This window comes from Polyergus mexicanus, unplaced genomic scaffold (genome assembly GCF_030449975.1).
Source record: "Polyergus mexicanus isolate NDT 795.1 unplaced genomic scaffold, iyPolMexi1.0 SCAF_5, whole genome shotgun sequence".
NCBI lineage: Eukaryota > Metazoa > Arthropoda > Insecta > Hymenoptera > Formicidae > Polyergus > Polyergus mexicanus.
In genome coordinates, this window is record NW_027223325.1 from 11,024,593 (window position 1) to 11,037,819 (window position 13,227).

Here is a 13,227-nt window from a genome sequence, read left to right on the forward strand (position 1 = left end):
TTTTATTTCCTTTCATTTCACGTTGAAATTTAATCGCGAATAATTTGTTACTAAAACGATTCAAACTACAGATATTAACAGGGTATTAAGCAATATTTGCAAGCAAGCTGAAATTACCGATAAACTCTACTACATATTTTGAAAGAATCTACTTTTTTACCATTTGAAGAATAAATCGTACCGTCAGTTGAAAAACTGTTGGAAGGATTTTTACCTTACAAAGAATTTATCCCGGTGAGCGCCACAAAGAAATTGAAATTTGCATTATCAGTTAATTTTTTTCGTATTTTATTTCTTATCACATCTTTTCCAGTCAGTTTCGGTTTTGTGTGCGGAAATATGATCGGAAATGTAATGGGTTTTACTAACAGGACATAACGAGGAGTCATAATGAAATGAATTTAATTTAAATGTTATACAGTCTGTGAGAAAAAAAGTATAATAATTTCATTCTTACTGCTTGACTGGTTGTAAATTGTTTTGTATTCTTGTACAATTATCTTATAATTATATAATAATAATATAATATTAATATTATATCAGACAGATTCACGCAACGTCCGCGGTATGAAAGAGGTCTCCCCTTGTTTATCCTTCTTTTCTCATTCCTGTTCATTTTTGATATTAATAATGCTTACATTCCCCTGGTGACTAACATATATAGCGCAAAATACTTGATAATCGATCTCCTTTAAAAGTGAAAAATGTGTAAAAATGTGAACCCTCGATGCAACGACAGTATAGAGCATTACTGTTTTTCTTTTTCTTTTCCTTTTTTCTTTTTGTTTGTTTCTGAGAAATTAATTCACAATGTATCGTATTCCACTTGATTTTCTCTTATCTCGTAATAGGTTTTGGGTTTTATTGGAATACTCCTAATTCCTGTCGGTAGCTCGAAGTTTCTCCTCAACAGCCTCCTCGGAGGCTTCCGATAGATCCGTCGCCTGTATGTACTTTTGCACACCGACCAGCGACTTTTTCAGAGCGTCAAAGGAACTCGAGTACAACATCTTCTTCTTAACTTTGGCCGTGTCGGGACACCACGACATTAAGAACAGTTTCTGTTTCTTGGATGCCTGTAAAAGAAGATTAGTACGAAATGATATATTTCTAAGAACACTTTCCGGCTATCAAAGAGTTTCGTTAATATATAGAGTGAGTTAGAAAATGTAATGTACAATTAAAAAAGGAATGTTTTCTCATTTGCAAAAATAAGTCGAAAATGGAATAAAATTTTTTCGTACGAAGCTTCATTTCCAAAAGAATTAATTTGAAATTTGGGAAACTGATAACATATTTGATTTTTTTTTAGCTTGATAATGATTCCTACACATTTGTAAAAACGATATAATTACCTCGGAAGTACCCTGACATTGATGAGTATATTCAAAATCGAACAGGCCATAACGGCACTCCCCGCTGCCGCCCTTCTGCAGATCTTCGAGGAAGGCGTCGTAAGCCGCGTCGCGAGGCCCGATGACTTCGACATCTATCTGTCTTTCGTCTTTGATGTAGAAGATTACATATCGGTGCTTTTTGTCTTTCTTTATCTCTTCGTACGTTGTCTTGCAAACGTCTGCGACTGTTACTCCAGATGCCTAGTAAAAAAACATGAGAAAAGCGAGATATGTGACACAGTGGATTAGTTGATTAATTCTTATTCTATATATTTTCTAATATATAGCTATCATTGCTTGCATTTTAAGATACCTTTTCTTTAGGAAAAAAATCTTAAAAAGAATTTATTATGTTGTTTTATTCCAGTTTATTACGAAACGGGCTGAATGTATAAGCATGACAGATTTATTCCTTGACATCTCGTGACAAACGACGATACACGAAAAGTTACATACATGTATTTCAGCAGCTTTTAGTTCAGCTGATTGTATTGCGCTACGGTAGCCAGATCGATCGATAGCAGGACATTTCACACATGGATACGATGTGTCGGCATTTAGCGTTGCTCTGTCAGTCGGACCGTTTAAGCTTATTTCGCGAGTACAAAATACGCGTGTGGGGGACACTTGCTACCGAAATAAATTCTTCCCACGCGCGAATCGTGATGCTAAAAGAGATCCAGCGATCCACTTCTAAAGTTATCCTCTGGCTCTCGGGCACGTGTCGCGCGCCACGAACTTTTAGCTCATCGTCTTTCCTCTTCACGCCGTGGAAATTGATGAAATACGATTGGTAAGGAGGAATATCTTTAATAGGTCGAAAAGAGAGATACTTTCGTAATTCTTCAAATCTTACACACACAAAAAAAAAAACCCTTTAAAAATTACTTTTATTTGAAAAATATAGATTTATATATATTCCAAATTTTTTATATTAATTTAATCTATTATCTCAACGTCTATCACGTCATATGAATGATGCCTACATTTTCTGAAGAATGTGGCATTTGTTTATAGATGAATAAATTTTACTGTCATTATTTAATTAAAAATAAGATCCTTAAAAAACTCTGCTCAAAAGCAGAAATAATTTGTATAAGATTTCCTAGCTGATTCAATTGTCGAGTAATATTTGATTTCGTGAAAAACATATATAGTCGATACTAAATATTAATGTATCATCGCTCGTTCTACACGGTTAAAAGATTCGAATCAGTTTCGAGGAAGGGTCCCGCGAGGAACGCGACAGTTGGAGAGCGGCCAACGAACGCGGAGGATGCAACACTCTTGGGTCGATATCCCAACGGGGCGGCGACAAGGGATGCCGGTTAAAGGGATGAGGGGGCAACTCCCTCTTCTGGGGCATGTTGTACCCCTCTCGAACGCAAGTCCCGCACAAGGTCAAACGGAAGATGATTCATCCCTAGCTGACCTAAGAACTTGATCTAATGCCTCGAAGAATGAATCGTGCCAGCTGCGCTTTCTGCATTTGAGACGAAAATATGTAGGGAAATGTTTAGGTCAACGAGAGAGTGAAAGAAAAGGAAACAAATAGAGTATTTAACTATAAAAATTAACAAAATTAATATGAATCGATTCGAGAACGTACATTTTTTGCGTAGTGTATCAAAATTAAAAAAAAAATATCTTTCGCCGATAAAGTTTTAACGTCGCACGTCATTTCAAGGAACGACGCGATAAATACTGCACTTTCCGCGAAAGACCATCATAAAGGCGAGAGAAGTTAATTAACCGGCTGCCGGACGTAAAAGACGTCAGTGAACTTCGAGAGTCGCTAGCCCGCAAGAAAATAACCGACCTCCTTACAGGCTCATTGAATTTTTCCCTCTCTCTTTCTTCGCTCTACGATAGACCGCTCTCTGCACTGTGTGCATCGCTCTTCTTTCTAGTTCACTGTCATCTTCGAGGCGCGGCCAGGAACGAGGGGACACTAAAGGGGAGTTAGCAGATCGGAAAAAGGGGACAGTTTTGAAAAGAGAACCGGTTCTTCTTTTCGTTTCCGAGAATACGCGCGTAAGTATAAAAGAGGCAATTAAAATTATAAAACTACAAGACAATTAAAAAAAAAAAAAAAAAAAAAACACTAAGATAAAATATTAACGAAACAAATTTACGTGTTTATAATAAATCTTTATATCAATTTGAATCATTATCTTGTACAAGTGCGCATACAACACAAGTCCCTTTTTATATTATAAAAATTTCGTCAAGCTTTTAGCAAAACGCGATTTAATACATGTTTACATTTCAGGAAACGCAAGAAATTATTATTGTCAAGAGCACGTGTTTGCCATAGGATTCTCATATAAAGAAAGTTACGTTCGCGCATACTCGAAAAATAGATCCTTATTTGACATTACCGCGTTATGCGACGTGCCAACGTCATCGCTCTGCGAACGCATAAATTGTCTTACGTAGGAGGAGGATTGGCAAAAGGATGATGCATATTTGCGAGAGGGTTAAGGTCGTGCTTAATCGCACGGATGGGGGATCGCATGGTCGTGACGGTGATCCGATAACGCGCGCGTCTCTCCGATATGCGAGTCATAATTTTATTTATACACCATGCAAGCCCCGCAAGTGGTTTTGATAAAGGAACGTGACCATCGCCGTATTTATTCGCGATATTATAGCTTTTTGCAATATACATAAAGTAGATGCTCCATTATCGTCGGTCGCCTCGTTATTTTGCCATTTCGCGCTCACTCTTTCTCCTCTTTTTTTTTCTCTCTCGTTAGATCAGTCACGGTTAGTAGATCTGATTTTACAGGGAAACATGCGAAAGAAATAGCTCAATCGATGTATCATGGATGCTTTAGTAGTATAATAACGAAATGACTAAGTATTTTCATTAGCGCACACATTGGAATGATAATTTTCAAGGCGAACTTTAATATGTTGTATAAATAACATTACTTATAAAGTAAAAAAATTATATAATTTTTGTTAAGTATTTAATATTCTTAATCTTTTATCGCTAATGGAATTCTTATGGAATTATTTTCTTTGTGTTGTACAGTAGGATATTATAATATACTAGTTTTTATCATAGTATTACAATTGAAATTAGTTTGATAAAATCAAAATTAGATTCTCTTCATGCTCCTGCGATATCTTTCATAGATCGCGATGTGATTCAAAAAGGTGGATCATAGTAATATAAAACGATCAAATGGCATACAATGATGAGACAATAGAAATTGATATCTACAAGAATATCTCTCTTTCTCTCTCTTTTTCTCCTTCATCTAATATACCTGTGTATATATTCATATCAGATGCAGCAAATGCAACACGATGCAATTGAGAAAAGATTTAATCTCTTATCGTTAATGGAAATTGATATCATCTCGTTATTAGAAATTTTTGTAATAAACTTTGATGAAAATAATAATAACAATTAAAAAAAAAAAAAAAAACATTGACGGGCCAGAAACAAATGGATCCGAATAGAAATAATCAGCGACGACATGCGATTTGAGAAGCGCTGACCGAAATAAATGTATACGCAACGCTTCTTTTTTTTTGTTTTTTTTTTTTACGCACACACACACACAAACGAAGGAAAATGACAAATCGCGATAGAGCGATTGCGATTCCACGATCTCGAAACGATACTTTTTGCAACTTTGCGCAGAGTTTTATTATCTAAAATCTGAGACGCGCACGAAATAAAAATTTTTTTTACTCCAAAAAGACGTATATATGAAATAAATTTTTTATAAATTTGTCCCAAAATATAAGAGAAACTTTTTTCAAAAGGAATTTTTAAGTAAAAAGCTTAAACAAAGGTAGTTGAAACGTGTAAACCGGATTTACCGGATGACGCGTTCACAATTGAACGTAGGACCAAGTAGCGACGCTGTTAGTCGGGGAGGGGGGGGGGGGTATCCACAGTTCTCTTTCTCTCTTTATCACGCAATCTCTCTCTCTCTCTCTCTCTCTCTCTCTCTCTGTACAGTAGTCACTCGTCGAATGGCGTTTAGTGAGTTTGTCAAAATGAGCGAGCGGTGTTCCTGTTGCGCAATGCATAATTATTCGCTTTCTAATTAATGAAATTATTAAAACGGCAAAATTTTTTTGCAGCTTTCAATTTAAAGAAACTTTCATAAAAATTCAAGTGTACCTACTAGATGAAATTTTTCAAAAGGGAACAAGTGGAGAACGATAGCCGTACATAAAAAAAAAAACTTACTAATAAAAAAATTGATTAAATTTAAGCTTGTAATACAGCGCCATACGATAAAACATTAATCCGAGATTGAGGCGCAGACGATATTCTCGAAATCGGGCGCGTATGTAATCGTCGAGCTTTTTTTCTTCGCGATAATAGATAATGGAAAAAACGAGCGGATAAATATATTGCTGCTTCAATTGTGTTTATCGAAGTATCATAAAGGCGACATTAATGATTATAGTTATGACGAATCAAATTATTGGCATTCCGTTGCGGCAAGTCATTACCTTGTACATCGTGTTATTAAGGCAATCTTGGTCGCGACATTCAAAAATATCTTGGAATAATTTAAGTAAACATTGAATTCGGTTATATATATATATATATATGTGTGTGTGTGTGTGTGTGTGTGTGTGTGTGTGTGTGTGTGTGTGTGTGTGAATTTCTTGTGTCGGAATAAATTGAAATTTGTGTGAGTGATTTGTCCCCTCCTAAAAGGCAGAATTAAAAGAATATAGAACCAAATCGCACGTTAATTTTAATCGACATTTATAAAAACGGCCAGCAAAGTTTCTATTGAGCGAACGATAACGCGAATAGCGATCATGGCGTAGGGTATCTCTCCGCAGCTACGCATTGAGAAGATCGAACTCGGAATTGCACCGATTACGATCCGGGCGTACCGTTCGGAAAGGCAAAGGAAAGAGGCGGAATTGAGGAGAGAGAGAGAGAGAGAGAGAGAGAGAGAGAGAGAGAGAGAGAGAGAGAGAGAGAGAGAGAGAGAGAGAGAGAGAGAGAGAAAGAGACGAAATAGCGAAAGACGGAGAAAACGAGCGAGTCGTCGTCGACTAGGCACGAAAGCGCGATCTCACGCTACGGTGCAGCGATGACGCGCGAGAATCATCGCCCATAGTCGGGCCGCGGTCGGCATGCCGATCGTGTGGAAGTGAATCATACGCTTCCTGGAAACGTCGGCAGGATCCGCCGTCGCGGAATCCGCACGCGAGGGAAGAACGGGAGGGATGGGAGGGAGGGAGGGAGGGAGGGGAGGAGGAGGAAGAAGAAAGAATACGCGTAAACGCCACGACGACGCGAAATTCATCCGGTCGCTGTTGCTGGGAAAGTGAGGCGTATCCGGCGAAAACTGTCGGACCCCTCGAGGCCAGAAATGGCCGACCGGCGCGTCTGCTGCGGCCATAACCACAAAAAAGTCGTCGTGTGCCGGGCGGACGGCCTCGCCCGAGTCTCGCGTCGCCGTTCGCGTTTATTCCCGACGTGTACTCCCCGATTCCTCTCCGATAGTTTTAATACGCGACGGCGCGGCCGGCGGATATTTACCATTTTCCGTAGGAAGCCGTGTAGCCGGTGGGCAGAGTCACGTGAACGAGCACTCTTTAACCAACACTTTCCCGGAGTATCTCGGCCGTGGTGGAACTGGATAGCGGCGCGGTGTCCAGTCGAAGGGGTCGCGCGGCTGGCTCACGGGCGAACGGGAAGGGAGGCTCCTCTCTCGCGACCAGCCGGCTCTTTCCTCTCCGCGAATCCTGTATCCCTACGCCTGCGCGCGCAGCGCCGCCGCGGCCGGCGGCGCTGATTGGCCCGCGTCGCATTGCCCGCGCCCCGTCAAGCGTCGTCAAAAATTCGCGGTTGCGTGCGCGCGTTACAATAAGGGACGTAAAAATATTCGTCGCGCGAATCTTTGGCATTCGAAACGCGCTAGCCTATTCCGCGACACGTGGACGAATAAACGAATGGAAGAATCGCGTCGTACGCGAGGTTCGCGATGCGATCGTGCACGCCGGCGCGATACGAACAATGAAATCGCTCGACGAATATCATAGAAATCGATTGACAGCCGGCGCTGAGAGAGACCGGTCCGGCACTCCATTGTATCTATCTAGACGAAATCGATTCGTGGGAATCGCGTGGAGGAGCCGGAGGAGGTTTCGGGAGGAATTAGTCATTGACGCGGACGTGTCAGTCACGCGGTCCAATCGCCGTTAGGGACGTAGGGAAATTGCCTTATATGGGCAGTGGTGTGCGAACGATCTGTCACGCGCATACGCGTCGCGACTGCGCGCAAAGTCGACGCGAAATTTTTCGAGACGCGTGTCGATTGGCCGGTAAAGCAGGATCAAGAATGTATCGATATAAGAGAAATATCGGCACTGTTATTTAAAATTTAAACATCCTATTCAAATAGATCGAAACTGATAACGAGAAATATCTGCGATAGTAGGATGCAAGCGAAAAATACCTGGCAAAATGTAGAATTTTCTATAACAAATACAATAACATATTTACTATCGAAATCAATGTAATGTCTAATACAAGAAATGAAAAATACGAGTTTTTACACATGCGCGCGCGAATAGAATTCTGTATACGTATATATTTTTCTTAATACTGTTAGTTGTATTATACAGTTTACAATAATCATTATCTTTGTACATATAAGAACGACATTATACACTTTGCTATAAAAAAAAAAAAAAAAAAAACAATCTTTTCTATGTAAACATAATACATCTCTCTCCGATTTCGATAACGATGTAATATTGCCAGTATTGCAGACTTACTCACATGCTTCTATGATAAAACATTCCATCGTAAAACGCAAAAATAAAGGAAGCGTATAATTAAATATAATGAAGTCCATTTTAGACATTATAATAATGACGTATCATCGATTAAAAAGCTATTAATAATACACTGCAAATATTGCATTCTCGTATTTATCTGGCATATTACTAAAAAAATATAATACCTATATGTAAGAACTTAATTTATCTTACAATTTCAATTTATATACCTTATCGCTTATCTGAGTATTACAAATATTATGCCTACCATCTTAGCATTTAGCATTCTATAACATTGCTTTGTAAATATTTCATACAAAGAATATATTACACAAATATAGATTATTTTTTACAACTACAAAATATTCGGCATTGATTACATGATTACACTTTTTAAGATAATTTTTCTCAATCAGAGAAATAGTAATTTATCAATTGAATGAAAAAACTGTATGTTTCTTCATGTAAAATTTCGTATCCACGTTTAGATACATAACATTCCTAAATATATATATATGTATATACAATTTCGAAAAATGAAACATAGTACAAGTAACAAAATTTCTTATTTTATAAAGTTACAATGTATAATTTCTCACGCATATGCTTTCTATATGTTATAATCATGTATATGATTACGAAATCGTAATGTATGGTGAAATCAATTTTCGTCGGCGGTATTAAACTTATAAAAAAATTAGTAATTGATAATAGACTATAATTATTATAATACATTATATAACCTATTTTAGTTAGTTATAATGTCTAGAGCTTAAAATAACAAAAATCATACTTATAAAACCTCATATATTTACACAATATTTTTTTAATAAAAAAATATAAAAATTATATCAGCGGTGCAAACCGTAATAGATATGATTAAAATGAAAATATAGTGTACTTCAATGAGAGAACTATATCAACTGTATTAGTACATGTAGAAAAAATATGTACAATTGAGACATACAAATGTATTGTAATGTAATTGTGATGTTTGCAAAAGATATAGTACAGAGCATAGATATCTATATTAATTATATACGTTCCACTTCCTGATAAAATTACTACTTAATGAAAATTTAATTCTTTAATTTAATTTAAGTCGTGTAAAATAAAATTGTTCTGTGCACCATTATATACTGTCACTGTTATTAATTCTCATTCAAACAGTATTTTTATATATAAAAAGTTGAATCATATTTGGCAAATGATTTCATTATTAGGTACATACCTTTCGTCTCTTTTATGTGTGTTTTCTTTCTCCCTCTTTTCTTATTTAAGTATATGGATGTTCTATAGTATTGGAACATGTAAGACAAAGCGTAAAATCGTATTCTCCTCAGTACATCCGCTATTTTCTTTAAGTACTGTAATTATTAAACAACAATTCTAATCATTATTTGCGTAATTATATTCTTCATGCACAAAACGCAATGTCATTACTTAGAGTACACAATAGGAACCACTTTGCGTTGGAACCTCTTTAGTTGGAAAGATCTTTAATACATTGAGTGTTTATGATGATAATATAGATAGTGATACCGACGTTTTTTACGAATCTGAACATTAGCCTGTGTGATGCAAAATTATAAGAAACTATCCAGAAACTATCAAGTATCGGTTTTATTTTAACATTCCTTTATTTATTATAAAACTATAATACATTGTTATCGGAGCTAATTTTTTATATAAAATTAGCAAACCTTCACCAACACTCAATGTATTAAACAGAATAGAATCGCGCGCCATTAGCAATAATATAATATATAATATACCACGAATATGTTTTATATAAATAATCTAGTTTCTCAGTCATCATTATAAGAACATATCTTCATTCCTACTATAAACCAGAGCATTCGACACACGAGGTTAAGTTTTTTAATTATTACAACACAACCCTCACAACTTATATTTTTACGATGTCTAAAACGTATGAACTGTTAGATGAGACCGCGTTTCTTTTTATAATCTTCTAAATTTAACGATCGGCGAGGTCCTGTATCCTTGATGTTGTTAATAGGCTTCGGTAAAACACTAACAGGGTTATCTAAAAATAAAATTATACATAGATATCAATATATATTAATTATCGAATAAAAGTTTACAATTATAATACTCTTCTTGTTATATGAAAGCTTACTTGGAATAGGAACTTCCAAATCGATTGTTATATCGAAATCATGGGCATTAAACAAGTCTTCTGTACTCTGCTTCTTTTTAGACTCCTGTCCATTCTCCTTATCATTAGCGGTCGATACAGAATCGACAGCCGGACGAGGACTTGATTTGTCATTTATTGGAACCGTGCTTACCACGTCAGATTCATCTTCCGGCTTAAATACCATCCTTGGCTTAGTACTTCGCCTGGTGAATGGGTCGTCGACTTTTTTACCTTTGTTAGCCTTTAGCTCTTCCTATTATTACATCAACCTCGATTAATTGAAATTGATTGAAAATGATTAATTGAAATCTGATAGCGAATAGAGGATAGCACACAAACATAGTATATTCTAACATTTACCATTATAGCTTTCTCGGCTTCTTCGACATTTTTCTTTCTGTTGCGATCATTTATGTATGATATACTGGAAATCGTCGCTGTACGCATCTTATCCAATTCCGATGCACGTTCTTCCAATTCACTCAATTCTTGATTAAGGCGACTAGCAGTCTCATCATCTCCTCTGCAATTAGCCGCATCGCGTTCTCTCATGAGCTGAGCTTTCTTCATCGCGTAATTATAGGGTGTTTGCTTAAATCTCTCTTTTTCTCGGACAATCTTCTCTATATCCTCTTCTTTGTATTCATATAGCAATGCTTCATTAATATCCTTTAATTTCTGCTCTACTTCGTCAAACGTTGGCACAGAAATTCCTTGCAGCGCGCATGTTTCCTTCCACTTGAAAAACTCAGAGTCTGTGAATTCTTGATTGGAGACAAATTCCAACCTGAATACACGTTCCTGCGCACCATGACGCAATTTCAATCCTTTATTCGTCCTTGTGCCACCAAGTTGATAAATCTTTCCGGTCTCGCACACACCGCTTATCTCAGCTACCCTATAGACAGGTTTACCGTTATTATTACCGATTCCAATTCTGACAAAACAACCTTGCACTACTCTGTCAAAGAAAGGTAAATGAACAAATCTCTCCATTTTATGACGAGACAATCGAATTTTGTTTAAGTCTTCCTTAGTACTGATATATACTGGCTTCTTCGGTTTAGCTTTGTTACTAGTAATCGATCTGAAAAATAATAATATTAAATATAAATATAATTCTAAGAAAACATATATAAGATTCTATTTGCGCATAAAATAGACAAACAACTAACTTTTTATCGTTATCAGAATCCGAATCACGGCTTTCACTAGAAGACGACCTGCGCTGAGATGTTGGTTTGGCTACTTCTTCTTCCTCCTCTGCACTGTCCGATGATCCACTATCATCGGAATATATATCAGATGCTTTAAGTTTCGTCTTGTTTCCACCTTTATGATCATTCTCCAATTCCTCTTCCTCTATATCTTTTGATTGTTGCTGCTGCTGTTCTATTCTTTGTTTTTCTTTTTCCTCTAATCAAGAGAAGAAGAGCATTAAAAATATGTAAGATAGGTAAAAAAAATTAATAATGTGTAACATGCGCTACCTCGTTCTTTTTTTTCTTCACGTCTGGCTTTAAGCAATGACATTGCATGGAATTTTTTATCTTGCTTTTCTTCTATTGTTTTTTTACGATCTTTACTTCTTTCTTTAGGATCTGGTGCCCTGTCTAGTTTTTGTTTCTCTTCACCACCCTTCTCTTTCTTTTTTGATTCCTTTTGTTTTCTCAATTCTTGTTTCTTTGCCATTCTTAGTTTCTTCTCAATCTCAAATCTTGTCTTCATAATTTCACGTTGCTCAATTCGTTTAAAAATTTCTTGTTCACGTTCTTTCTCGGTCATTTGAGCGAGTCTGGCTTGATCCTCTGCATCTCCCATGAGTTTATCATCATAACCATCATTAAATTCTTCTTGGCTAGAGTCGGAAACACTTACATCAGAATCTGATACCTCACCTATTGCAACAAAATAATTATTGTTTAGTTATTAGAACATTAACAAAACTCATTAAAAATAAAAGTATATATTCATAAAACAGATTTAATTTTTAAATACCTTCTTCTGGCTCCGAAAGCTGCTTTGCCGGTTCTTTTTCACTGGCACTGTCTTCGGTGCTTGACTTTGTCATCTTTCGTTTACTTCGTTTTGCCGAACCTTTCTTTACCTTTGTTTTTCCTGTCTTGCTGTTCCAATTATTGTCGGAATCTGACGTGTCTGAATCATGCTTAGGATCTTTTTTAACAGATCCATTATCTTCATTTGACTGAGAATCATCTTGGGATTTTCCTTTCTTTTTCTTTGCCAGTGACAATAGATCCTGTAAAGTTTGAATAAAAAAGGATATATATTGCAAATTATTATAAACAAAATCATTGAGAAAATAATAATGGCAGTTGTTTTAAATCTTATATATGCGCATGTGTCTATCTATAACAAAATTGTATATTTTTAATATAATAACATATTATATTTTTCTTTTTTACATCACAAATAAAACTATGACACATGTTATAAATATTGTTTCCATATCATTTGATTGAAAGTGGATGGATGAAATTTTCATGTGCTATGCTAAAGGTTAGATTATTTACGTTATCCAAGTCTGAGCCGCTCTCCGACGCGCTTCCACTGCTGTCGGAGTCTATGAGTGCTTGATGCTTCCTCTTCGGCATCTTTTTTGGCAGTGTTTAATTCTATGGGAAAACGTGAATAACTGTGTTACAATCTCGCAATAAAATTCCACACACACTGAATGTCATACGAGAGATAACAAACCCGGAGAATCGGTTAAATAGCGCGGAAGAAACTGTGAGTATAGAATATTATACTACAATCAAGTATATAATCGACGAATATACGGTCGTTTACAGCTGCTGTTCCGTCAGTGCGAACTGCGAACTGCGAACTGCGAACATCAAAGAACATTCAGAATCATTCAGGATC

At 36.5% G+C, this 13,227-nt stretch overlaps 2 protein-coding genes across 3 annotated transcripts; both read right to left on the reverse strand.

The window, feature by feature from the left end:
- Positions 1–385: 385 nt before the first annotated feature.
- Tsr (Cofilin/actin-depolymerizing factor homolog tsr) lies at positions 386–7,112 on the reverse strand. Its single transcript, XM_070296342.1, has 3 exons — positions 6,934–7,112; positions 1,356–1,598; positions 386–1,076 (listed from the first exon to the last, which is right to left on the reverse strand). Exons 1-3 carry the CDS (start codon positions 6,934–6,936, stop codon positions 876–878), a joined length of 447 nt encoding a protein of 148 aa, XP_070152443.1. The 5' UTR covers positions 6,937–7,112; the 3' UTR covers positions 386–875.
- A 2,025-nt stretch (positions 7,113–9,137) lies between these two features.
- Positions 9,138–13,187, reverse strand: Rtf1 (RNA polymerase-associated protein Rtf1). 2 transcript variants are annotated; one of them, XM_070296142.1, is made up of 8 exons: positions 13,060–13,187; positions 12,876–12,977; positions 12,340–12,601; positions 11,832–12,239; positions 11,517–11,757; positions 10,702–11,428; positions 10,321–10,594; positions 9,138–10,227 (listed from the first exon to the last, which is right to left on the reverse strand). In XM_070296142.1, the coding sequence occupies exons 2-8, from the start codon at positions 12,954–12,956 to the stop codon at positions 10,121–10,123; spliced, it is 2,100 nt and encodes a 699-aa protein (XP_070152243.1). In that variant the 5' UTR covers positions 12,957–12,977; positions 13,060–13,187; the 3' UTR covers positions 9,138–10,120. The 2 variants fall into 2 exon arrangements, with proteins under 2 accessions (XP_070152243.1, XP_070152242.1); XM_070296141.1 differs by having other exon boundaries at positions 12,876–13,187.
- Positions 13,188–13,227: the final 40 nt, after the last annotated feature.

What these genes read in the sequence shown, in the direction of transcription:
- Tsr (XM_070296342.1), bottom strand. An exon ending in AATGTCAGGGTACTTCCGAG is followed by an intron (nt 1,077 to 1,355) that starts GTAATTATATCG and finishes CTTCTTTTACAG; the next exon opens with GCATCCAAGAAACAGAAACT.
- Rtf1 (XM_070296142.1), bottom strand. Translation starts at nt 12,956, where the DNA reads ATGCCGAAGAGGAAGCATCAAGCACTCATAGACTCCGACAGCAGTGGA. An exon ending in GCGGCTCAGACTTGGATAAC is followed by an intron (nt 12,602 to 12,875) that starts GTAAATAATCTA and finishes CAAACTTTACAG; the next exon opens with GATCTATTGTCACTGGCAAA. An exon ending in TGAAGAAAAAAAAGAACGAG is followed by an intron (nt 11,758 to 11,831) that starts GTAGCGCATGTT and finishes TCTCTTGATTAG; the next exon opens with AGGAAAAAGAAAAACAAAGA.